Genomic DNA, 25,518 nt, shown 5'->3' on the forward strand with positions numbered 1-25,518 from the left:
ACATTATTAACTACAGCGCTCTGATAGCGGAGTGCAGTTAGAAACTGTTACACCTTTTTTATACCTTTCCTTACAATGAATGCCCTACATTACATCATGTTTAATGGGCTAAGCGGTATTTCTCGAACATGTGTATACTTACAGAAACTAGAAAATCGATAAAGCGATCTGAGTTAATATGTATGGCCAGAAATTTCAATTCATGCAAAACTAGCATTCATATACTTAGTTATAACAATCATCTTCAAAGTTAGCAGGAACACTGAAATTTCGCCATGATACTGCCACAAAATCCAGAATAATATTTAATAAACATATCGGCATACAGCAGTGTCTATTAAAACCATTGGTTCTGAGGAGTTAATCCGCCATCCGCATGTTAGTTTGGACGTAATCCGTTCGGCGCAGATACATTGAATACGACGGACACATTTAAACTAGTTCGAGGAATATCCCTGTCTGTTTTGAAGTACAGATACTTATTAGTCTTTTATTAATATGCAGGATATTTACAGAAATAATATGTAAACTTAAATTAAATAAAATAACTAAAAATAACAAAAGAAGCAGTACCTTTGTACTATTTTATGTTACGTCTACTTCTTTAGTGTGTGTTTACTGTGTACATAAATGGTTAAATAAATAAAAATAATGAATACGAACAAATATTTAAAAAAGCAAAGGAATTACAACTAAGTTTCAAAAAACTCATCCGCATCGTTGTCAGCGTGGATCGTGCCGAAACATTGAGATTTATATATAACACATTTTGAAGTTATATACAAACATATATTCTAGATTTGCAGTCTACGAAGTTATTGAAGGCTTATCTTAGTACAATTAGTTGTAAGATCCCAGAACCCACTGCGCTTTATTTAGAGTACTGCAGTGGTTTACAATGGAAGCTATTGAAAGCGGTCCAGAACTTTGTGTTATTGAAGTTTATGGAGGCGAACTAATCTATTGAGATATTAAATGCACTTTTAATATTTTGAATCTTGCAGTAAGTATAATGTAAGAAACATGCAACAGTTGTCTCATGAAAAGCATTTCGTTTTTAAATGAAAATGCTAGGGAAAATTCTGTGACTGAGAAAATTATCATAGTCTACAGCAATAATTCTTCGTGACCACTCCCGTCCCATTCCATTCCACAGTGACGAAATGAATAATACGAATTCTCGCCTCACGTAATCCTATTTGCAAAGGGACGCGGCATCTCCCTGTTATTATACAAACGGGCCGTGCGTGTTAATCCTAATAATTATTTGTATATCTTGACGGCTCATTATTATAACATACTACCTTTTAAGCGGATTTCTTCTTTATCTTGCTTATAATAAAAATATGTTCAGTAGATACCTACGTGTTTGCTTATTTCCTAGCGCTTAATACTAAGCGCAAAGGATGTTCTGTTCATGTTACTTTGTGTTCACATAATGTCGTAAACAACGTAGACATTTTAGCGATAACGAGCAATAAGCTATAATACAGGTAAACGCTTTTCCAAGCTATTGTAAAATACAGCACACAATTCACTGGAATTAGATTAATGTGCCAGAGTAAACTTTGCAGCGCGCTTCCTTCCTTAATGCACCGCAATATCGCTTCCAAGCAAATATACTCCCTTAACCTAACAAGAAAATATGTGAACAAAACTATGTATGGACTCACCTAAGGCCGCGGCTACACAGATTAAATTTAGAATTCTCTTTTTGCCAGTCTGACCGCGGTTGTTTAGACTTTGTTCGGCGAGTAAGGCTCGGACATTGGAGAGTGATTTTCGGTAACATTGTACCGGCTATCTGTAACCGACCTAATGCCGTGAATAAGTAAGTAGACTGGCGAAGCAGTTAATGTCGGTACAGGATACCCTTGGAATAGCGGTACAGGATACGCCTTTAGCCTTTATGGTTAGAGATAAACACTTATCTACATAAGCGTAAATAGTGATTTTGTTTCGGATGCTGGGTCGGATAGTCGGATTTGTTTTCGTCTTTGCACCGGTTTAAGGAATTAACTTGTGTTAGGGAGGATTAGCGTTTAAGTTTAGTTCTGGGTGAGCAGATAAACTTGTAATAACTCTGGTGGTATTTGACTAAGCGGCTTTACGTATTTTAATTAAGTAGGTATCCAATTTATGATTACCGTTCATACGTATGAATACAGATGAAAGCCATAAATTGAATACTGAGTTAAATATTGAATGAACAAACAATAATTTTATGACGTCAAGCTTTTTAGATTATCCTATACATATTTGGCTACTCCATCAGCAAAAATACACACACGCAACACACCAGCAAAAATATAACTGAATTACAACAAAAGCTATCCTGTATTTCGCTCCACATTTTCAAATTCGCTTACAAAACTAATTTCCTTTTTTGTCGTGTGGTTTCCTCATCAAACTGATCCTATCTTTCCGTGGGCGTCAATCGAAACTGATACAGCGGTTTTCAACCTAATACTGCTATAAAAGGAATCTGTTTACTTACATTATTATGTAAATGAATTCGTGTTGGCCTATCCGTAACTCGTTAGGTCGTGATGCAGTATCTGTGCTGGATAGATAGAAGCAGGTATCAGCACTCCATTATCTAGGCGGCTGTCCAATGTTATTGCTACATGTGGACACCAATTACGAACAAGTTTTCAATTTGGCAAAAAACAATTGTGGTCCTAAACTAAGCTGTATAAAGTATATTCGCAATTTTCTGAAATTAAAATATGGAAGTTCAAATGTTTGATGATACCAGCATCTAAAAGAAATGTTATAATCTGTCAATACACTTAAGCTATTACAGTCCAGGCCAAAATTATCTGACACCTCATTAACGTATTCAAATTGCTGTAAAATGTCTATTTACAAGAAAAATATGCTTTATATCACTTAAAAATGAGCATCTCCAACGGCTGTAAGCTAAAGTAATATTTTAGTAAGTACATAACTGGCCAACGAATTTGTGTTTAACTAACAACGTAGTTCGAGTGGCCGAGTAAACTTCATCCCAGTGAGTTGAGCGTACTTAAGTAGCGATGCAGCAGCTAATAATGTTTGCAGATTAACTTTTTCGATCCAACGGCTAAGATAATAAATTAAATGAATCGTAGGCAGCAACTTCTACTGGGCGGAAACCATTTTTAATTTTGAGACTGAATTCTGTTTTATGTAAAAAATAAGCTTTTTCAATTCTTTTATTTTATCAGTTTCAATTTATTTTTGCACCGCTACAATATATTAGGAACAATGAAGCATAAACGGTAATGAAAATACGGTCCATTGAATGGCAAGCGTCGCCAAGTCCCGTCGTCCGGATAAGCCGTTTTTGTTGCCATCCCAAACAAACAAAATCGACCTGTTAATTGTACTAAATAGAGAATAGGGTTGTTTAATTTATACGTTCGTCATTCAAGAAGTTAGAACCAATATTTGTAAACCGTACATTTTCTGGCTTGTTTAAGTTTGTCCGTCCGGAAATTGAACGGGAGGCGGACAATCTTATTATGTCAATTGCGTTGTCGATTAGTATGACATGGCAATTGGAACTGCCGAGCTGTGGCTGCGGGGTGACTGCTGTGCATTTTTATGTCAACACTGCTGGAAGCAGCGGGAGGTTTTATTCTGCGCTTGTATCGAATTAAATTGTAACGAGGAAGCCATTTATTTGCTCTTCAGTGCACGGAATAGTTGTTAAATATCCGTGTCTAAAGTCAATATATTTCACTGTTACAGTTATTCAAATTGAACACTACCAATCCGATTGACTAAAGTAGCAAAAATATTGAATCTAAAATACAGTACGATACAGTCACCTCTGCTTACAAAACTTTGAAAAGAATCGCGTAAACTTCAGGAGAAAAAAATACTTCATTTGTCAAACAAATAGAAAGTTTTAATTGAAAAACAAATTTCCAAGAGAGAAAGGCTTCATTTTGCAGGTTTCTTAATAAAAGTGCGAGAGCTGGTATCTAATTGAGTGCTGGTGTTTTTAATTCTCCCAACAAAGGTTGTATTCTTTAATAAACGATTTTGCTTCGTTTTGTTTATTAAAGTTATGAAAGTGCCGATCACAATACAGATAGTTTCCCACTCTTGAAGCTGTGAAACCGTCAAAAGTATCAAAGCACGAAACCACTTAGAACCAACCATGTTTTTATGGAGCATCCGTCTTAGTCGCAGACCATTCATTTCGCGTCTAAAAGTCCGCACCGCGCAACCTTTGACCAACTGTAAATAGACAAGGCCACGACCCACTAACAACCTGAACAACACTAGCGCTCATCACGGCCTGTTTTCTTTTCACATTTAAAAAAAGAAACAAGTGACTCCGCGTTTTCTACAAAAAGACCCTCTTCCCAGTACCATAAATAAATAAACACTTAACAAAAAGTCAAGAATAGTCCTTCTTTACATTTGACTACGCTCATTGTAACAGGTTCTCAATGTCGCCCTATTTCTATAGAACTTACATAAAGCGTTAACGCACCATAAAATGTTTGAAGTTAAACGTAAACAATGAATAAGTAAGCATAATGTAATACTTTGGCTGCGTTCATAATTTGTACAGTGTTTTTCTTTGTAGCTTTGCGAGTAAATGGGACTTACTAAAGCAACTTCATGAGCCGAGCAAAAACATTTTCTGTTTAAAAATTGCAGAGAGTTGAAAAGTGTTGGATTTTGGTTAATCACGAGAGGGTAAAATACACTCAAAACTAGGTCTTTCTGTAATGAATCTAAGATCATCTAAGGGACGTATTTTCTCAAGTGAGTGAAGCAATTCTATTAGTCAACTTATCTCATCACAGTCTGAGCCTAAATGAAGTCAAAGTCCTCATTTTAATTACTCTTTGCAAAAGTCATTTTAAAACAAATCAAACAATAAGAGAGATTAGCGAACTAGACGTAGTCATTCCAGTTATAAATGCGTAACTATTTTACCGCAACAAAGAGGTGTAAATAGTTACAGTGGCCATTTTATGGTGCAAACTAAGTTTATGAAACTCGGCGCACGTTAACTCCATTATCCCACCTAGTGTGAATACCGGGAATTTTTGCAACGTTTATACCTCAAACGACCTCCGACTTTATTTAGCTTTTGTACTAAAATAATTAACCCCAAAAACTTTAGTGCCCTGATAACTCCTTCGAAAATTACGCTCTCTTTAAAAGTGGGCCTTGTTTTTTCTTTGTTAATTCAATTAATGTATTCTGCCCTGCTAAGTTTGTTTTAACTACTTAGAAGATATTTAATTATAGAACTTTAAATAAAAACACTGTGCGAGGAAGTGATTTTGGCGGGGTTATTATGCCTTTTAGAACTGACTGTATCTGTATCATTACAAAACAGTTCTTAAGGTTCATTCTTCCGTAAGACATTATCTGATTACGTATACCTACAATCTTCATATATGCAAAATAATAATAATAAGCATACGTCTACGTGTTCTCAGTTAGGCGAGAAGCGGATTTTACTTAATTAAATACCTTTTACACGGCGCGTACACTCGGGTGCCATTATTTAAACTCTTACCTGAAACAAATAAACGGAAACATTTAATTTATTTTCAAGTTCAAAATTTTACGAAGCTGTTGTTTGTGATGAATTAAAATTCGCAAAAGTAATTAAGTGTTAAGATTTTCATTTAATGAGATGTCTTGTCAAATAATACTTGAATAAGTTTACGTAAATGTCAACTGAAATTAAATTATAACAATTAAGTACGGTCGCAAAACATGCTACTACAAGAGGAATGTGTAAACTCGAATAAAAATAAATAGATCATTAAGTTTCCAAATCTCATTAACCCACTGTTTTAATACTGAATTTGAATACGAAATTGGTCAGTGGGTTTGAAATATATATTCACAGAGTGACCAACATAAATCTGCTCGTATATGTATAGTATATACGAAGCTGTATGTAGAGTAGGTAATAGTGCTTCAGTGCTCAGTGCCTATGTTTCAGTCGGCTGTCTCGCCACAGTCGGATACACACAAGAGGCTTTATCATTTGCGAGACTTCCATAAATCGAGCTCCTACCGAAACATTTTCAATGACTCAAAACATCTGTTGCTTCAGCACTGTCCCGGAAAAGACACAACTTGGAAACAATGAAAACCTTTATTACATAAAATGAAATAACCAAAATTTTGCTGCGAACATTTGCCAAACGTGCCTATAACAAAAACAAATTCAGCATTGACGCTTTTAGGCAAAGCATCTAATATTAATATTTATGCAAATGACAATATTAAAATCATTCGCGGCACGGGCCAGAATATCAATGAAGCAAATTCGGCTGAAAGAACCTTTTTTGGTCCGCAATCGACACAGAATCGATTTGCAATGAGGTTTTAGCGAAGCCACAATGAAATTATCCGGGCTTTTGCCACCGGATATTAAACACAGATGGGACAATCACACAGCAAATAATTCCAATAATGCATCGCAATACTCAGTTTTGACCAGCACTTCAATTAATTAACTTTCCATTTGTGCTCACTGTATTCATGAATAGCTTTTCATATTTGAATTAGAGCTAGTAATAAAACATTGAATTTCACACTTCTGTCGACCTCAAAACTTTTGATGATGTTATCGAAATAAATTGCTAGAAAACACGGAATTATGCATTAACGTGATCAGGAACATGGTTCTGGTAAATGAATATTATCATTACTCGTTGAAAGGAAGGGAGTAATGAAAGAGGGAAGAGATGAGTGCAAACCGAGAATGTTCCAGTCCGTCATTAGCATACAGATTGATCCAAACGCCGAGACGACCGAAATGCTGGTAAATGAACCCAATTCAATATACAACTGAATGATTGTGTTTCAAGTTCTACTGGCGTACTTTTGTAGCATTGTGAATGCATTTTAATTACTTTGCCGCCACTTTAGTTCTATTTTGTTTGAAAAGTACTTTATTATCGCTAGCAAGTCTGACAGCTCACTTACCTTCATTTCCTTAACTGCTATAGTAGAATCAGTCTTTCCCTTATCCAATTGGTCATTTCTTAACATCGCCTGATCGGTCATGGTACTTTCGTCTACAAAAATTTCTCTGCTATTTTTCCTGGAATGGTTAATAATATCGGGTTTCTCGGCACTCATCAGATTACTGGCATTTTCATTTGTACAGTTCTCTTTTCCAGATTTTCGGTCTTCGGCTGAGCGTGATTTATCTTCGGAACTTTTTATTTTGAAACAAGATATCGATTTCTTATCTGCTTTACCATCGCTTCTACTAATTGGATCATTTTTATCACATTTACGTTCGTCTTTCTTGAGGTTCTTAGCAGCACTCTCAGACTTGAGACGTTTTTTCTTTCCATTCCACTTAGAGTGGACGTTTTTGGATCGATTGCTATCATCGCTCGTACCAACGCTGTCAGAACAGACGGGGTTAACTAGGATTTTCGTTGATTTAGCTTTTCGTTCTATTTTTCTTAAATTCAGTAAGTTTCCAGTTGAGTTTATGAGGGTGGGTGATGAATTATGTGATGGAGAACTGTCCTTCCCCTCATCGCTGGAGCGGCGAACAGCTGCAGGGATTAGTTTGATGGCTTTCATGGCATCAACAGGGTTATGTCGTATTTTGTGTGTACCAAGTGGCCCCATAGCAATCGGTGGTCCTCCTTTAAATAATAACGCCGTCTCCGTTGGTTGACACACACAAGCTAACATTTTCAATATTCATTTAATTTACTTATCACTATTATCACTCACATATTTGGTGTATTATTATGTTGTAACCACTCATTAACTAAAATTTATTACGTTGCGTAATGATTGGCTGGAAACCTATTCAGAAAATCTTTAAATCTACAACATATGTCATATTGTTTTTACGCAGAAGCTAAATACGAATAAAACAAACGTGAGACGATTCTGTAAGTGTAGATACTTGAAAGTTACATATGTACGTGTGTATCTCCTAACGCATCTCACACGTTTGACGCGTATATTAAAGTTCCTTCCCGCCGCGGAGACATGTTATTTCTAACTGAATAGCGTAATCATTGCCGTCATTCGGATACTTGATGTGTCGTCACTTACAACAGACTTCCTCGTTTCTGTAGACAACACATACAAATCCTCCAAACGAACGTATTGTGTACTCGGAATGGGACAATTGAGTTTGATCTTCAGAACCTGGTTACGAAGGACTAAAACTTCAGTCTACCAAAATAGTGTTTGCCTCTAAAAATATTCAAAGTCATTTATAGAGTTTACAGAACAAAATAAACCAAAAGTGAACCGCAAACATTTTGTCTCCAAATCCTTTCCCAGGGGAGGAAAAAGTTCAAAAGTCAGTTACTGCTTTATTCCACGTATACTCGTATACGTACTTACGGCACGAGTGAAAAGTTGACGTTATCGGATTTTCTGCTCGAGCATGTCACAATGTCTCCAAGGTTTGTATTTATCGAAGAATAGATCTGTTGCGGTTCCGATACACCACTTTCTTACTATGGCTGCCCTCCTTTTCAACTTATCGATACCTATGTCAATTATTGTTGAATAATATTTCCCGTGTTCCATCGTACATTTCAAACGGTTATATTTCTGCCCTTCCTAAAAGCATTCATATCTAAAAGCGTCCAAAGCGCGGCCCACTTGCATAATTATTTGAATAATCAATCAGGTAAGGGCAATAAAAGTGAATCATTTGAATACCAAGTTTGCTTTGCTCCATGTTCAGTACTTTGAGTACCTAACCGTAAAAGAAGCATCAATTGTACTGACTCCCTCAATCATTTCATTACAAACGATGTCTATACGATGACGAAAGGTAACTCGAGACGAAACGCTGCGTGTATTTACGATATAAAATGAATCAATTTATAAGCAAAATGCTCTTCGTTGTCAATACTAGGTATAACTTTCTTATTTCTCTCAGGCATATTTTAACCAGCCCTAGTAAACGTTTCCCAAAATAAACTGACGTGTTTCGGCATAAAACCTTTTTTATACAAAAATGAGGAATACGTTATTACGCCCCAAATGAACTTTGCGTATAAAATAAATGGAATTGTAATAAAATTCTTCATATTTTTCAGAAAAGCCATTAAAATATGATCCGTAATATTTTTATTAAATGTGAATGATAAAGATAATAAGAATATGGGGTATTCGTTTTATTTTGTATGCAAATAATTGAGTTAATAAACAAAAAGCTTGTGGAAGGTAAAATGAAATGCCCGTAGTTGTAGTCTGTCCCCTTACTACCCAGTTAAAAGCATGTGCAAACTTTTACTCTTTCTGCTCACTTCAAGGTAAGCACTAAATGGGAGTAAGCGCATTACACCATCCTTTTACTATTCCCCGCCTTTAAATAGAAAAACTTTTCTAGATAAGTGAGAGTGACGTAAGTGGACGGTGCTATGCAAAATTTGCACGTAGAGAATTCTATGCTCGCCGAAATATCCAGGTATGGTCAGGTTTTAGTGGCCGGAATGCTTAATATTAAGTCTACGAACTACGCTGGCTATGTAGGCATTCAAGAATTTTTGCCTTATTTGATCTAGCTTGAACGTGGAAAAGTAAACGATTTTCACACAGGTACTACTGTATACTGCTCTTGTATTTTTTATCAGCTTATCCGTTTTTCAATATATTAAAAAAAACTGAGTATTTAAGGCTTTATCTAATATTTAAACAATATTATGCCCGTCAAATATATTGCACTAAATTGGTTCACCATAATAGCAATCTGGATCCTACATAAACGTGGCTGCCATTATAAGCGGTAAAAAATAAATGCACAAAATGTACCGCCGGATATGTACAATGGCAACGTCACCGAGAAATGTGATTTCAGGTTTCATAATATTGAGAAATTTAATTTGAAAGTGCTGACAATCGTCACGAGTATAAGGCAAGGCATTCATATTGCAGCGGAGCCACGTCGGAACATCCATCGCCGCTTTAATTTTGTACATTTCAATGTAAATACTGAATGGACTTCCACGACTGGAAAATGTAGCAAATAAAATGCACAGGATACTTTATTTCGTAATACACTATGGAGCTATGATTCTGGGTCAGTTACAAAGATCTTAATAATATTTAAGAATTTCTGCAGTTTTTTATTTTCAATTTTAAGTGGCTAGAAGAGCAATATCTTTTAGAAATCATATGTAAAAGTTTCGGATGAAAGATGCGGAAAACGTCACGTATTTAATCAAACAAACGAAAAGCATAACATATGCAACAAGAAAACTTACAATATGTGAGAGATTTACGTAAGAAAAGTTTATTCGAAAGTTTAAAACTTTCCATTAAGTTAATATTTAAAACCAATAATATATGCCTACGATTCATAAGTAGGTATATAAAGAGCAGAGTTGTTAACCTCCCCAAAATCGTGGTTGACGTTAGATATTGTCGAGAGTAAGTGCGCACATTTAGGGCACACGACACTGCCACATCGGAACTAGGCTCGGAAGTCGAAGTGAAGCGATTCTCCCGCCTCCACCCTCAACTTCCTATCCTCCCCTATCACCTATCATACAGTGTCAACTAGTTTTGAGCGAAACAAGTTTCAGTTTCTCGAATAGGAAATTACCCACTTTATACTTCTTCCAGAATATACGAAGTATTTTTTTTAATAAAACTCATTAGTCCTCCACTATATAGGGACGGACTACTAATGCGTTGGAAGTTCTATTTAAAAGTCCATTCGCGAAAATCCCATTGATTCACTCGTAGAAACACTTCACTTTCGAAATAAAGGACCAGGAAAAGCCCATTAAAACAGCGTTATTATTCAACCCGACGCTCTAGCGGAAAATTAAGAAGAATTTCTCACACAATGGTTAGTGAAATTGCTTGTAACTTCGCTGAAATATTTTTTACTGTGACATCAATCACAAAAAGTTAGTCCTCGGCGCAACGCCTGTTAATTGAAAGTTATTGCATGGAAAACGTGGCAGTATTTCACGCAAAAATTTTAAATTTATTTCCAGCTATACCGCTTTCAGTACAAAATTCTAATTTTCTCTCTCTTTCGTGGTGTCTTTAAAAATAAACAAATTTTGTGGAGCTTAGCGACGCCGTAAATTGAATTTTATAAAATTACTAAGCAATGTAGGTATAACACAGAACAGCCGCGTCTCCCGACCTGTGAAAGACCTGACTTTTTCTGTTGAAATAATGTATAGTTATCAAATAGTTTTTTTTCTATAGCATTATAGAAAACATTAATTTGTGAACGTACCAATTGTCTAAAAAAGGCGTGCTCTTTTTTGTTCTTCAAGCCATTTCTTCAGTTTTTATATGTAGGTATATAAACTTAATTTACGTAAGATAAAATTCCAATTAAGCAAAATGATAATTTTAATTGAAGGTTTAATTATACAGATATTTACAACGTTCCAAGAGGTACTTATAATGTGAAGATACCGTTACATTATTAATTAGAAAAGATGACATCGTATTAATGCTATTTAATAATGTTCTTGAGTGGGTGTTTCTCAAGCGGTGATCAAATGTTCATAACTTCACACTGTCTTTTGTTTATACTGAGACACTAGGTTCGAAGTGACAGTTCGAAGTGTAAATGTTCATGTTCAAGTATGTTCATGAACAGCCATCGATCCCCGCTCAATTAGAGACAGATTTAATTATCACACCCACACTGAGGAGTCGCCCGAATGTGATTCTGCCTCTATGAAGGGACGTTTAATTTATCAATTTTCCTTACACTAAGAGATGTAATTAATGGGAACTTCTCGAATCACGCTCAAGCTGTGATATTTTAGTCCCCGGAGGCAAAAGCAATCTTTGTTGCATTGGATATTACGTTAATACTGAAACTTTTCAAAGTAACTTTATTGTTTTTTCCTTGTCATAAAAATGTAGTACGTTAGCTAAAACATATAAGTAAGATCAGGCTCGTAAATCCCGAAGCCAAAATTGAGTTTCATAAATAATATGTTCAAGGCAAAACTTTATCTCAATATAATATTTTCTTGAGAGCAAGTTTAAATTTTTATCACACTGTTTCAGAGAATGAGCGTAATTGGAATATTTCATAAATTAATCAGATTGAAAAAGTTTTCAAGTGAATAAATTCGGGCGACACCAGTGAATTTTGACAACTCTGGTTTTGTGTAGAGTTGAGTTTTCATTGAGTTTGTGTCACTTCGCCATTTCTTGGGTTTCTTGAATTAATAATAAAGGAACGTAGCCAGCGTTTTGTTGAATACCTAATAATTAATTGAAGTAACTAACTACATCACTGTAACAAGATGGTCTTGAATTATTTATTCAACTTTGTTGTCTATAATAACACTAAATAAGTCAAGTTTTTGGTTTTTATTAGGTACAATTATACATATAAGGTACGTTTAGATAATGAATATAAAACCATAATATACTATATCTACTTATTTAAGAGAGAAACTGAAGAAATAAAATGCCCAACAGTAATAAAATATTTCCATTACTTGCAGCCTTGCACTCACCCCACGGCATTCATAGTACCATCACCTAATATTACCATAGCCGAGTAATGAAACCACGTTGTTCCAACTTCATATGAAACAATAGCAATTTATTATTAAACTGTAATCTCGCCAGGCACTTCCACAGTAATGAGATAAATCCGCACCAAGTTCTCACTCATCTACGTAATTGCTTTATTACTTATGACTTTAATCTGTTAACGAAATTATGAGTTCAAAACTTCGGAGCCTTATTTAATTGTGTAAATAGTTCTGTGGAAAAATTATGCAATTATTTTTATTAAATATAAAAATATATAAAGCTTTAAAAATGACTTTTTGTTAATCTTGAGGTATCTAGAAGTGCCCAAGAAGTAGTAAACAGAACCACATTACATCGATAGATATCAATAGCCCAGCAGTCTGACATAGCGAGGTAGATTAAATTCCAGACCTCATGATATTTATCACGAGCAGAGAAATAGATTCCGAGAGAAATAAAATAATTCTCAATTCAAAACAATTGTGAGATATTAAACAATTCCCTTTCAATGAACAAGTCTCAATTGCCAATAAATTACTTATCCTTAGACAATTCTGCGAAGCATACACCTATTGATAACTTCGAGTCTCTAATAGGCTCGATAAATAATTCGCTTTGCATAGTGCGGGTCGATGTATAATCTAAAGACTATTAAACCCCAATAATCTAATAGAAAACGGGCTTAGTTTTAAACAGCCGTAAATCAATTTTGGCTCAAACCTCTAATTGAGTTACGCGAACAATTCAGATGGAAGATATCCGTTAAAGGTAATTTCCCTTAAATCTAAATTAAATTTTTGCTACATACAGGCTGCGGTTATGGCAAAATGTAGGCTATTAAATAATGCACAAAACAGAAGGCTGCTCTGATTCATTACTGAATATTAATTATCCCCAATCTGAATTGTCTAAAGAAGCGTGATTTATTTTATAAAGATTATCTACCGGAGATTGTCTGACAGAAAATACGGAAGTTAAGGGTATCCATTGTTTGGTCTGACGTCCGGGATGCTTAGATTAACGACTTTTTATACTTTCATGTTTATTTCGTTTCAGAAGAAATTCACTTTGGGTTACAATAATTAACTTTTACATTTTAATTTCCTTTTTTTCAAAAGGTTAATTCAGTTATGTGAAATGAAAATAAGGTCTACAAACTTTTCCTATATAAACAAGTAGGTTACAATGTAAAATATTTCATAGTAGAAGTTTGAAGTCATATCATCTTTAGCAAGAATTAACTGAACGAGCTTTGCTTCAATGTTCCGCTCCATTGGCGCTCGTGAAGACTTAAAGGTTGCTTGCTACTGGAAAATTGTATAATGCCAGTAGCTTTCAAACTTTTATACGTAAGTAATACAATTATTGTAAAGTAAAGTTTGAAAGAGAAAGGAAAATATAGTTAACGTTGTTTCGTTGCGAAGAAAACTATAGAGTGCAGAATTATTAAATCTGCTCTTTAGATTTCTATTCTTGTAAAACAAGTTCAGTAGAATTTAAGTATATGTATGCCTTCAGAACTCCAAGAAAAACACACATCTTTAGCCTTTACATCATCCTGACTGTCCTCAATTTTAATGAAATACGCGAGGAACATAAACATAAGCAGAAGAAAATTACTGAAATTAAAGGTCACGAATTTTTATAACTCAATACGTTGAACCTTGCCCTTTTCCAAAGAGGCTAGCTTTTACCGAGCCTCTCGCGGCTCCGCCGGGCACGACTCGCTTGTGAGACATCGATACTGATAAAATTTCACTGTCACTATCTACCATTTGTAACCTTCAAGGAAAAATTGTTATAACTCAGCGGCATGCCAAAATCATCTACCCGTCAACCTCGTTTACACAACATTATGTTTTTCATAAAATTCTGTACATTTTCCTGGAATATTGTTCACTTATTTACTCTAGCTAAAATATTATCTTCTCTATTGTTTTAGTAGTAAACAACAACAAAATCTTTGATATTCAACTAAGAGCTTTATTTGACAATCTTCCTGAATCCTTTTCGGCTGAAAGCAGCCTATTTTAATATGTAATTTATAAAGCCTTTGAGGTTTTGCCTTTGCTTTGTAAATAAATTTTCAGCTGGCTAGACTTTGAAGATATAATGAAGTTAAGCTAGCTCCGCAGATTTTCAGAAAATATTCACTTACTAAGTAAGGAAAATGCTCACACGCAAGCATACTCCAAAATGTAAATCTGCACAGCATGAATGAAACACGAGGTTTAACACTACGCTATTGCCATTCAGAATAAATCACTTTACAAAAGTAGAGCAAATGTTTGTACTCCACCCTCCGTTTACGACTTCTAACAGAGAAAGGGCATTCATTCATCCAAACGTTCATATAAACGTGCTTATAGAAGGCTGTAACATACGACTTTTATCCATTGACGCGATCAACGGACGACAATGGAATGGTCTGATCCTGACCCAAATAGCAGGCTTCCCGCATACTTGCAAGTTTAAGTCGCAAGACTTAGCCGTGTTGCGATTTCAAAAGCGGTTGTACTGAAGTTTTAATGTGGATGTATGAAGTTAAACGCGACATCTGCTGCGGGTTTTGTGAATATTGCGGATTATGTTATTTGGGCAATTGCGTGCTTAAAATGCGGAAGAAATAAGGAACATTAGCCGTATTTTATAAAACGACAAGATTACAAAAACGACACCAAACCAAAACGCCCACCATTCACCGCTTCTTATTTCTGTGGCTGAAAACAAACTTCAGTACTATTTTAAAAACTCATTACGGAAAATGTGTTGAAGATTTTACCATTTATATAAATTAAAATTAAATTGGAGAATTTAAATGTATTTGCCAACGCTTTAATCGACTATAATAACTCTTCACTATCAATAGAATAGTTTTCGAAAATATAAAGGAATGTTTCCAAACATTTGGCTTGTGGTGTACCGAGATCATACCTGTTGGATGTGTAGGGATCATTAAGTTAATACCCCCTTTTACTTGGCTTACGGCGGGACCCCCAAAGTGCTTCGTTGTTTACATGACGCATTTTTGTTCCTTGCCTTTTACTCTTTTCTCTGGAAGATTTATTATCTTGTCTCAAGGACGGATGAAAGAAGTTGAAGGGCTATCAGAAAGGAGAAAAATCTGTACAATACGGCTTCTGACATGCGTTTCATCTCGTAATACTTGGGTCTTGAATTGAACAATAAGTGACTACTAAAGGAGTATACGCAAAAACCGACAACATTCAAAAAGTGACTTTAGATAATTTGAAAAAAGTTTAATGAACGCCTGGCCGTGAAGGATTATAATATTTAAGGATTTGCGGCATTCAAGATTTTACATTTTTAATTTAAACACCTCTTTCCACTTTGCGTTTGATTAAAACTTTTTTGAGTAAATAAACATAAAACGAATTCTGAAAGTTCACCCTTAACTCTTGTTGTGAAAATAAAAAAGATAAAATAAAGAAAGGCCTGAATAAAAATGTTCTTCCGTTAGATTAAGATAATAAAATTAAAGGTATGTTTCAAATTTGCTAGGCGTACGAAATCCTAGAATGCCTATGAAGAAAGAATATTAATATAAAATATTGGTTTTCATTAAGATCAATGCTTTTTCTTTGTTATTTTTTTCGTAAAAGTATTGGAATCAATTAGTCATCAGAAATTCTTTACCTTTATTTTTCATGTATTTCCTCGGTATTTCAAAACATTAACCCGATACTGAAGCAAAGGACGGTGAAAAGAGGATGTTTGTAATCTTTTGCGGGTCTCAAAAATGTTGTTTGTTTGTAAACAGCTTGAATGGGAGTGAACCAGACCAAATATTTGTAAACATACAATTTTCCTCAATGACACGATAAGAATACATAATGTAATTCGAAGGTTGCTTCATATCGTAGACATATTATAGTTATGAAACTTTCACGACTTAGGTAATTCAATAATATACGTAAATTATTACTAAAACTAACCAGTTTAAAACCATCAATTTATTATGAAAGGCCATAAGGGAAGTTGACAAAGAAGTTACCGGCAAATGACGATGGACAAACTATATCCTGTACTGCCGTATTACATAGTATGGCTATGTATCTGATAGCATGAAACAAGCTGGTCTCCAATCTGTGATTTGAATCAAAGCAATCAAGCGTCCACGAATAGCAATACAACATGTGCAGATTGTACCAGGAAATGCAAGCTAGCTTGACTAAAAATATTCAGAGAGACAGGTACAAAAAATATAAACAAGAACGGACCAAGACATGGACCATGTAAGGTTTCAATATTGGAAATATCGGCGCACGTGTAATAAGAAAATGATAAGCCAGGACGCACCTACGTGCCACCGCAAATATGAGCTTGTTGCGAATTCATTGAATCTTTTATGTAAATCCAATAGATCGGTTGTATGTCTCCCCACGGGGGCACGTCACATATAGGACGTAATAGGACGCTGTTTCCATATCTTTACGGAAAACGACGCGACTGTCAGCGTAAGGAATAATGCTAACTTGATGTTTATGGGCACACTGACGGATGTTTTGCTGTGCAAATAAATTGTCGGTAAACTGGATGTGAACAGAAATGTTGGATGCAGATTCTAAACTGTAAAGTATGATAGGAATGTGGGGAAGATTTAGTATAATAGTCTACGTGTGGAATGAATTAATTCGCGGAATTCGCTGTTCCGACTGCGAAATAAGATGATAGGCATAAAATGAGATTATGTAACAAAAGCAGTTTTAACAATAGGCATAATTTAAAATGGCGTTTTGTATACATATAACTACTATACATTGTCACATTACAATAACGTTTTTGTATGGCTACCATCCATTAGCATTCATCCGATTAAGTTAAAACTTTGAAAATGCACGCTCGCGAGCGAAGTTTACAAAAAACAGCGATGCAATTGCAACGGCCAGTCTGCAGCACGTCACTTATAAATAAGTTAAGCAAAAAGTTTTAATGCAGGATTAACGTCGGCTTTTCTCACAGCTAACTGGCAACCTTTAAATCTCATTATGTAAAGCTTCGTACAGGAAAGTCTCGGGAGGTCAGTTAGTTACACGATCATTTTCAGTGTAGGTTTACATAGTTACTTTGTGGTGGCGCATCGGCTCATCCCCCCGGGTCAACCAAATCTGGCAATCAGTATTGGACGGCAGCCGCGTTAATATCGAGAGTACTCGCACGTTCGATAAACTGTCCAGTTCACACGTTAATTAATTAACCAATTTTAGCCTCTGCCGTAAATAATGATGGACTTTTGAGGTATTGATGATTTTTGAAGCGTTTAAATAATTATTTTTAGTGGCTACAATAACGATCGATGTTACGGATTTTATAATATAGTTCAGGTACCTATAGGAATATTTTTCATTAAATAAAAAACGTAGGCATCTACATAGTTACTGCGTTCCTTTAGGCGTCGACATCGTCGAAATGAACGGTCTCATTAAAACATTTAAAACCTCTTATATAATGAAAAGTTATGAGGAGTTTATGGCACAATTAACTGGTATTTAGCACATAATATAATTCTTAGAAGGTTACATTTTATCTTTATGACAAAGAGCTTTGGGGAAAAAAGGGATGACATATTGTCTGGGCCCCCATAAATCAAGCGGGACTATAAAAGTATTAGTTTTTGCGGTAGCACAAACCGCATACTTCTTCATATCAAATAACGAAAAAGATAAGAAAATACTGCTTTTCATTTTAGCCAGGCTATCGCATATATCGTACTGATACAATTTATTGAAAAAACAAATAGCTTCGTTCGATATTGTTAACATTTATTTTGCTTGTAGTTGGCCAGGGAAAATAAACACGAATGTTTTCTTTTCCATTTATTCGCGATACGTCAATTACGAAATATAACCCACCGAAGGGCACAGACAACATTTATTACATAAGCCTAAACTACTGGTACATAAGTCCTTTCTACCCTGTGGTACGGTCAGGGTTGTCACGCGAACCTTATGCGACCCAATAAAATTTTATTGATCTTAGGTCTCAGCAACCCCAAACTAAAGTCATTTAGCTTATATTGTGGGTAAATACCACGGAGAAAGTTTTATGAAAGTTTCTGACCGACAAAATGTATCATCCTGTTCTCTATTTCTAGTGTAGCTTGTCCCTATACACATTCTAAGACAGTCTACACTAAGATCTTTCATTTAAACAGATGGGTGCTTCAAAAAGCATTATTTATTAAATCCAATCCATTTTACAATTGCTCCATCATCTGATCAAATCCATCAGTTTGACCACACGGGAAGCGAATCGCTTTATTTTTGTAACAGTTAAAAACAGAGCACTTTCTAAAAATGACAGCGGCTATTTTAACTGAAAATTAATTGAAATTCCCGAAATAACTGACAATGACTTATAAAATGAAATATTTGAGTAAGTATATGCTTACAAGATACCCATTCACAATATTAGGGAACAGTTTTAACAAGTATATTCACCTATTTTTTTTACTTTTGCCTGTCGGTGGCATTGTCAGAGTTGGATGTACTCTATGTTGCAAGACTCATTGTCAAGATAAATCCCAATGGTCCTTTATTAACTTTACATCCGCATCCTCAGCGTTAGGCCGGTTATCTACCAGATATTTAGAACAAAGACAACACGACAATCTAATATATTTACTAGATCTAGTCTAGACTAAAATATCAAGGCCAAACATTGAACTGATGTAAAATAATTTATTGCAGCCCACGGCCATTGGGATACCGGTGGTTATTATTTATTTAGTATTCCTATATCTTTGTGCTTGGACTCAAAATGAAGTTACGGCTAACAAAGTAAGTAAATAACGACCGTATTGTGTAATAATAAAGTATCTCTCTCTTTAGGAGTACTCATAATTCTATTCTTGACTTTTGATTTTGTTATAAGGATTTTCTTTCGTAACTGCGTGTTACTGCGATGGCCATCCAAAGGTGTACCAAAAGTTATATTTGAGCAAAAGTTATGTACTGTCAAAAGTTATTGCAACTATTTCCTATTTGTTAATGCATACTTTAATTACACAGCTTACAATTAATTTCAACATAAACAGAATAATAAAACTTTAAATGAAAATAACATCGCACAGAAACGGTGTCTCGGCGACCGTTTGTTCTGTCGCTAGGCCTGTCTTCAATAGTGGACATTTTATGTCTTGTAATTAAAAAGTTAAGGCCTTCATGACCGTTTTCCTCCTAATAAATACTTAACGGTATTATTGCTTTGTTACACTCGCGTAGAAACAACAATTTAAGTAACATTGGGCTCCATTCAGCCGTCATAATTAGAGAAATAATTATTAATGTTTGCTCCGGTCCGTAATTTAATTAAGCAGAGGCATTATTCACTAAAGGAAATATTAACTTAGACGATAGCTGTTATACATTTTATTGTCTACGTCAAAGCTCAGTTTGAGTAGACGTACTTACAGACATTGTTCTATGTAGTTAGCTCTACACTCAGAATAATTACTTTAAGCCGCGCCTGTACTTGAAGTATAAGTGGGGTTCAAAATATTATACATACTAACGTTTATACAGAAGCGGAGATTACATCACATTTTCAGTTTGATAGACATAGGATCTTGCTTTATAGTCTAGCTATTAAGACTGTTGTGGATTTAAAAGGAAATCCACATCTTACAAACTCAAATGTTAAATTGTCTTATAATTTAACATAGTCCAAACCAAAAGAATACTGCGAGGGATGTGTGCCTCGCAGTTTTCACACTATGACATAATGGGTGTATGTGTCATCTTGCGCTTTACGAATGTTTCGCATAAGTAAGCTCTGAAGTAAACTGTGCGAATAAATATAGCAACTACATACATGGTAAAAGAGGGATTTGTCTATCTTCGCTCGTACGGGAACAACTTTTACTCTCCGATTCTGAAGATTATATTATGTGTAACACTGAAAGTGGTGTTTCTTAAAAAAGAATCGATTTTCTATACATAGGAAAGCAAACTACATAGAGAATAGTGTCGCATATATTTTCACAATGTACGCTATCATAGCGTTTATGGATGGTTGATATGAAGTAAGAATTGTTGATACACGCGTAGAATTTTATTATTCCAAGCTTGATATGACTTGAATCCGAAATACATGTACTAAATATTACAGTATGAAAAAGTTCAGCTGCTTTAGGTTCAGACACAAATACCTACGTTCAATTTTTTTTTATCAGGGAACATTTTTTGAAAACATAAAATCCTACCCCAAATATAACTATTACCTATCTGTATTTGACTATTCAATCACAAATGAGGTTTATTAGAGCATTGATTATGACAGCAGAGAGGTTTCTATAGTCATTGTGAACAAAGCTATGTAAGCCAGCCAGCTCATACAAATTGTACGGCCTATTTTAGCATAGCAAACCTATTTGGCATAATGATTGTTCAGCCCGAAATGTTTCAGCTATTCAATACACCGCGTAAAATTAACTCAACCGTTTTATTTTATATCGTTTTCATTGAAATACAGAGTCCCAATGAAAATAGTTAATTTGAATATTACTCGCTCTTTCGAAATGCTTTCATATTGTCGACGATGATTTTTATTGACAACTTTTTCATGAAAGTTATTTGTATTTGACTGATTTGATTATTATCAAAGGAATTTATTTTGTCATATTAAAGCTGGAATATTCTGAAATCATATGGACCAGTGAGTTTTTATTGATTTTTAATATAAATTTTGATTACTTTTTTTCGTCACAAAAATATCATTAAGTAGCAGATTGCGTTTTTAAGATACGTTAGTTAAAGACAGTTAAGACTTTTTAACAACTTGTTATCTAATCACTATGTTTAGCAATCCTACTAATAGAAATTTCTAGAAGTATTTCTTATTGTATTGATATGTCATTCGGAATTTTTCCACGAGATGAAAAGCTAGGTCAGGGCGACATTTCAGTAAGCAAACACTATCCTAAATAAATAAGTTCCGCACATTAAATCTAGGAAAGACGTTTGTAGATGTTTACACGCCCATCCTTTATGAAAACACCCTCCTTGCTTATTTACAAACGCTAACAGGAGTGTCGGATGCAAAACTGCTATAATATAAACTGGTGTTACGAGCCTTAACGTCGATGGAAACATAATACTTTGCCCCGTCCTTACAACAAAATGGATCGGTCTTATCACCTTACTTGTACTGAGGATCGCGTAGTAAGCTACGTCATTTTAATTAATGGTGAGTCATACTCAGCTAAGAATAACCCATGAAATGTTTGAAGCCAATATATTTATCGACTACAATAAATAATGAGCGCATTCGTGCTACGAAGAGACTACGAAATTCGTAGCAAATGGAAACCATTTTTTCGTAACACGAGCAATGAAACTTGCTACGAATACAGAGCAAGGCTACACCAAATGTCTACGTGAGAACACCGTAAGCCTGACTGATCGCCTTAATAGTAGTCTGAAGGAAATACTGAACTAGATCTAGCTTTAGATAGAACAGATTTCTACGTCATGCAATCCCAATTACTCCGGTGACATAGTAAACGTGTCCTCAATTTCACCTCACAAGAACACTCGACAATCACACAATGGATCATCATTAATCGCTTCAAGTAATTAATTCAACACAGTTAGTCAATCAATGCTGATCACAAGTTCCATGTAAACAACTATTATCCATAGTTTAGTTACAGTTAGTTTAAACCAGTAACCAGAAACAAGTCAAGCTATGATAGAAGTAATAAATTGCAATCACAAGGCCCAATAAGATATGGTAGGACATTAATAAACTGTGTTTTGCTAATTAAGTTTAACATGGGCTATTTATCAGATGGACTATAAAGGGATTATAGCAGTTTAAGTTATGGTTTGGGGCGGTTTAGACTTATTAAGTGATATAATTTTAATGGTTTATGTTGGTTATGATCGCGGGTACTGTGGTTAATGAGCTTTATTGATGTTTTCCTCTGTAAAGTGTAAAGGGTTTTCACTTCTCGCCTTATGAAGGTACTCCAAGTTTAAAACACAAAAAATTAAGATAAAAAACTGTTGCAACCAAAATAACCCATAACCGAGTTTCCTTCTCGAAAACCTTGTAAGTATATAATCAAAAGCTATATTCGAAAGAGTTTGCATAACCCAAAAACTTTTCGTACTTCATTGTTATTTATAAACATTTCCAAACAAAAACTTTGCGAAACAAACAACCATAAATAGCAATTCGGTTTCTCAATAACATACAAAATAAACACTGAATTAAGGGTCATGATTGTCACAGGTGCATTCACGCAACCCCTATGGTATGGTATCGTCCCGATATTCTTTGGACATAAAAACCTTTTTTCTAACTGGCCACAACTATGGCGAAGTTGACAAATGTGGTAAAAAGTTTCAGGTATGTTTAGAAGGTCATTTGAAACCATTTCTTAGTCTATGGGAGAACAGACAAGAGGTATGGGGCCAATGATAGATCGTCAAATGTCTTTGCAGTTTTGAATAAGCGATTTGTGGTTACGAAATCAGTTTTTTGTGTTTCAGAATTAAAGTAAAATCTTTGTTTTTGAATGGACATTGGATAGGAATGCATTTACAACGTTTATTTGAGTTGAAGTTTATCAATTGATAGCTAAACTTGATATAGTAAACGCTTAAAGTGATGACCATGAAATTTTAACCATTTCTATTCTTGAACAACTACCTTAAAAGTAATCAATTATCCTTGAAGTTGTACTTTGTATCTCTCAATTTTAATAAGTTATTCATAAGCCATGATACGATTCTCATAGTGACATTCAAATAAAGAAACATTTTGTATTCTCAAAATAAATATAGGTAGACGACAAAATTGGAGACCGGTTGTGAATATTCCCACGCAAATCGTCCAAGTATACATTTCTCGCTGGAAATGAGCATACCGCTTTCCTAGTTCAAACTTGGACAAGTTTTTCTTAACATTTTATTTTCTTAGAAACCGGTGTTGGGTGACACCGTAGCATTGAAAATTATATTTTGTGACTTTTCGATACATGCAGTACAGAAGCTTATAACAACCACCTGACTGACCATGCTATTTTTATTTTAAATACCTAACAAATATTTGGGAACTTAAATTAAAATTTTAAAGTTTAAAATGCTGAAATGTTAGCACTTTTAATAGCAAAAAAAACGTCTCGTTATTAACAAATCATACCATTATATTTTGCCTAGTATTCGAGACAGATTTTCAGCGGAAAATTGAAAATTAACAAGTCAGTTCACCCTTAACGTTTACCCCTTAGCCTCTTCAGTCAAAGTTATCTTTAAGCACCAATTTGAAACCAAACAACTATTTAGTACTTTCCGCCTAAGTTGCAAACTTCTCAAGAACTTAGCAAATATTTTCTGCGCCATTGAACCTTCTAGAAACATCTTTGGTACGTGATATGAAATCCTTATGTTAACCACAGCGATGAATTGCGGTCACAGATAAACTATCGAGTGTATGTTTCTTAAGCATAACTTCTGAACGATTTATTTGCTTCATGTAAACCTAACCGGTTTGAACCCGTGGGAATACGGTGTGAATCATAAATAAACATTGTAAGATTCTCGTTAAATGATCAAATTCTGGATGTATGAAACCATCATAACAAACGTCAATCATATTGGAAGTCTGTGGCTTGCGACTGGTATAAATAAAAAAGATATATTTATGAAAACTTATGCTTAAATGTACGTAATCAAATATGTGTGGAGTTTTGGAAAAGTATTCTTAGCGATCAAAATGTCCTACGTCAAAAGTCATTCGCCTTTAAAATTGACTCAGCTACTCATAGATAATTAAGTAGAAACACATGGCCACAAGATGAGAGAGTCTCATTGACCTGCCGCAACTTCATAGAAACTTGAACTCAAGGGTTCAAACAAAAAACAGCTGTAACCAAAGCGGCCCACATCGTGTGAAAAAAACACAGGTACGCGCAAATGATGACCTAAACACGGCTTAACTTATACAATATACTTACAAATTTCGCCTATTTACATTATGCTTAGATTTTTTTATTTACAAAGAACGTATCGTTCAAATTAAATACATTCCACCCAGTGGACCCTCACAGATTTAATTTAAAAAGATTATTAATGAAAATCTTTTATCAACAAATAACTTCTTCAAAGTCAAATTAATAAGAAAATCGAGGTCAAAGAAGTCCCCGTTGTAAACAATCATCAAGGTTTCCAGCCAATTTGTAAACGCACGCATAATCCAAATAACATAAAAATGTCTGGGAAAAGAAAACTTCACTAAAATACACGGATGTATCGGAACAGGCCGTATTGCGGCATCGCGGGAGAGCGCGCGACCACCCCTTACCAAGGGCTCGAAGCTACTGAACTGACGCAGACGGACTCGCCGGAGGACGACGACAGAATGAAAGCTAGTGTGCACCCCCCATCCCTCGTCCCCAACACCTCATTCTAAAAAATGCACACATTAACAGGAAAAAAATCCAGCAAAGAATGTAAAAAGTGTTGCACGTTCCATAATTACTTGTGCCTTAGATTTGGGCCTTTGTTTATGTACGGCTGTAAACGAGGCCGCCAGCCGGAATGCGCTACCTGTATTGTGCTGGAGCACTTGTTGGAATTCATTTATCTGCCACCCCCGTAATTATCTTCCGTGTTCTTAGCATTTAGAGCTGGGAGCACCGAGATAATTAAACGTTGTTCATCATAACTGAGCCGACGTTCAACACAACATGTTATTAGTAAGTTCACGAATATGTTCCAACTTGTGGTTGCTGCAGCTGACATTTCGGTCGAGAAATAGAGACCTTGTGTCCAATATTTCGAATCAAATATTTACTTTAGCGGTGAAGAGTTAACTCCGGTGTGCGGACGCGAGTATCGCTTTGGTTTGAATAAATACAGTCGCTATACGTTTGTCTCTCTAAAAGGTTTTTTTCACAGAATGCATTAACTATTTTTAACAATAAAACTATTTTCGTATTACCTCTTGAAATGCATTTTCGTAGAGCGTCGATTTCCAATAAAAGTCTCCGGTGCT

The 25,518-nt window shown here is 35.0% G+C and overlaps 1 protein-coding gene across 11 annotated transcripts in view; it reads right to left on the bottom strand.

Moving 5' to 3' along the window:
- The window catches only part of LOC110378740 (apoptosis-stimulating of p53 protein 1), a 262,519-nt gene that overhangs the window by 86,905 nt on the left and 150,096 nt on the right, over window positions 1-25,518 (bottom strand). For 2 of the 11 annotated variants that reach the window (XM_064038432.1, XM_064038430.1), the window contains exons 1-2: window positions 24,479-24,839; window positions 6,961-7,768 (exon numbers count right to left, since the gene is read on the bottom strand). The exons of 8 other annotated variants lie outside the window; for them this stretch is intronic. In XM_064038432.1, coding sequence (XP_063894502.1) covers window positions 6,961-7,689 — 729 coding nt within the window. In that variant the 5' untranslated portion in view covers window positions 7,690-7,768; window positions 24,479-24,839. Of the gene's footprint in view, window positions 1-6,960; window positions 7,782-24,478; window positions 24,840-25,518 lie in introns of those variants that run through there. One more of the 11 variants, XM_064038431.1, reaches the window with a different exon arrangement.

The sequence above is a fragment of the Helicoverpa armigera genome, chromosome 16 (genome assembly GCF_030705265.1).
Source record: "Helicoverpa armigera isolate CAAS_96S chromosome 16, ASM3070526v1, whole genome shotgun sequence".
Taxonomy (NCBI): Eukaryota; Metazoa; Arthropoda; class Insecta; order Lepidoptera; family Noctuidae; genus Helicoverpa; species Helicoverpa armigera.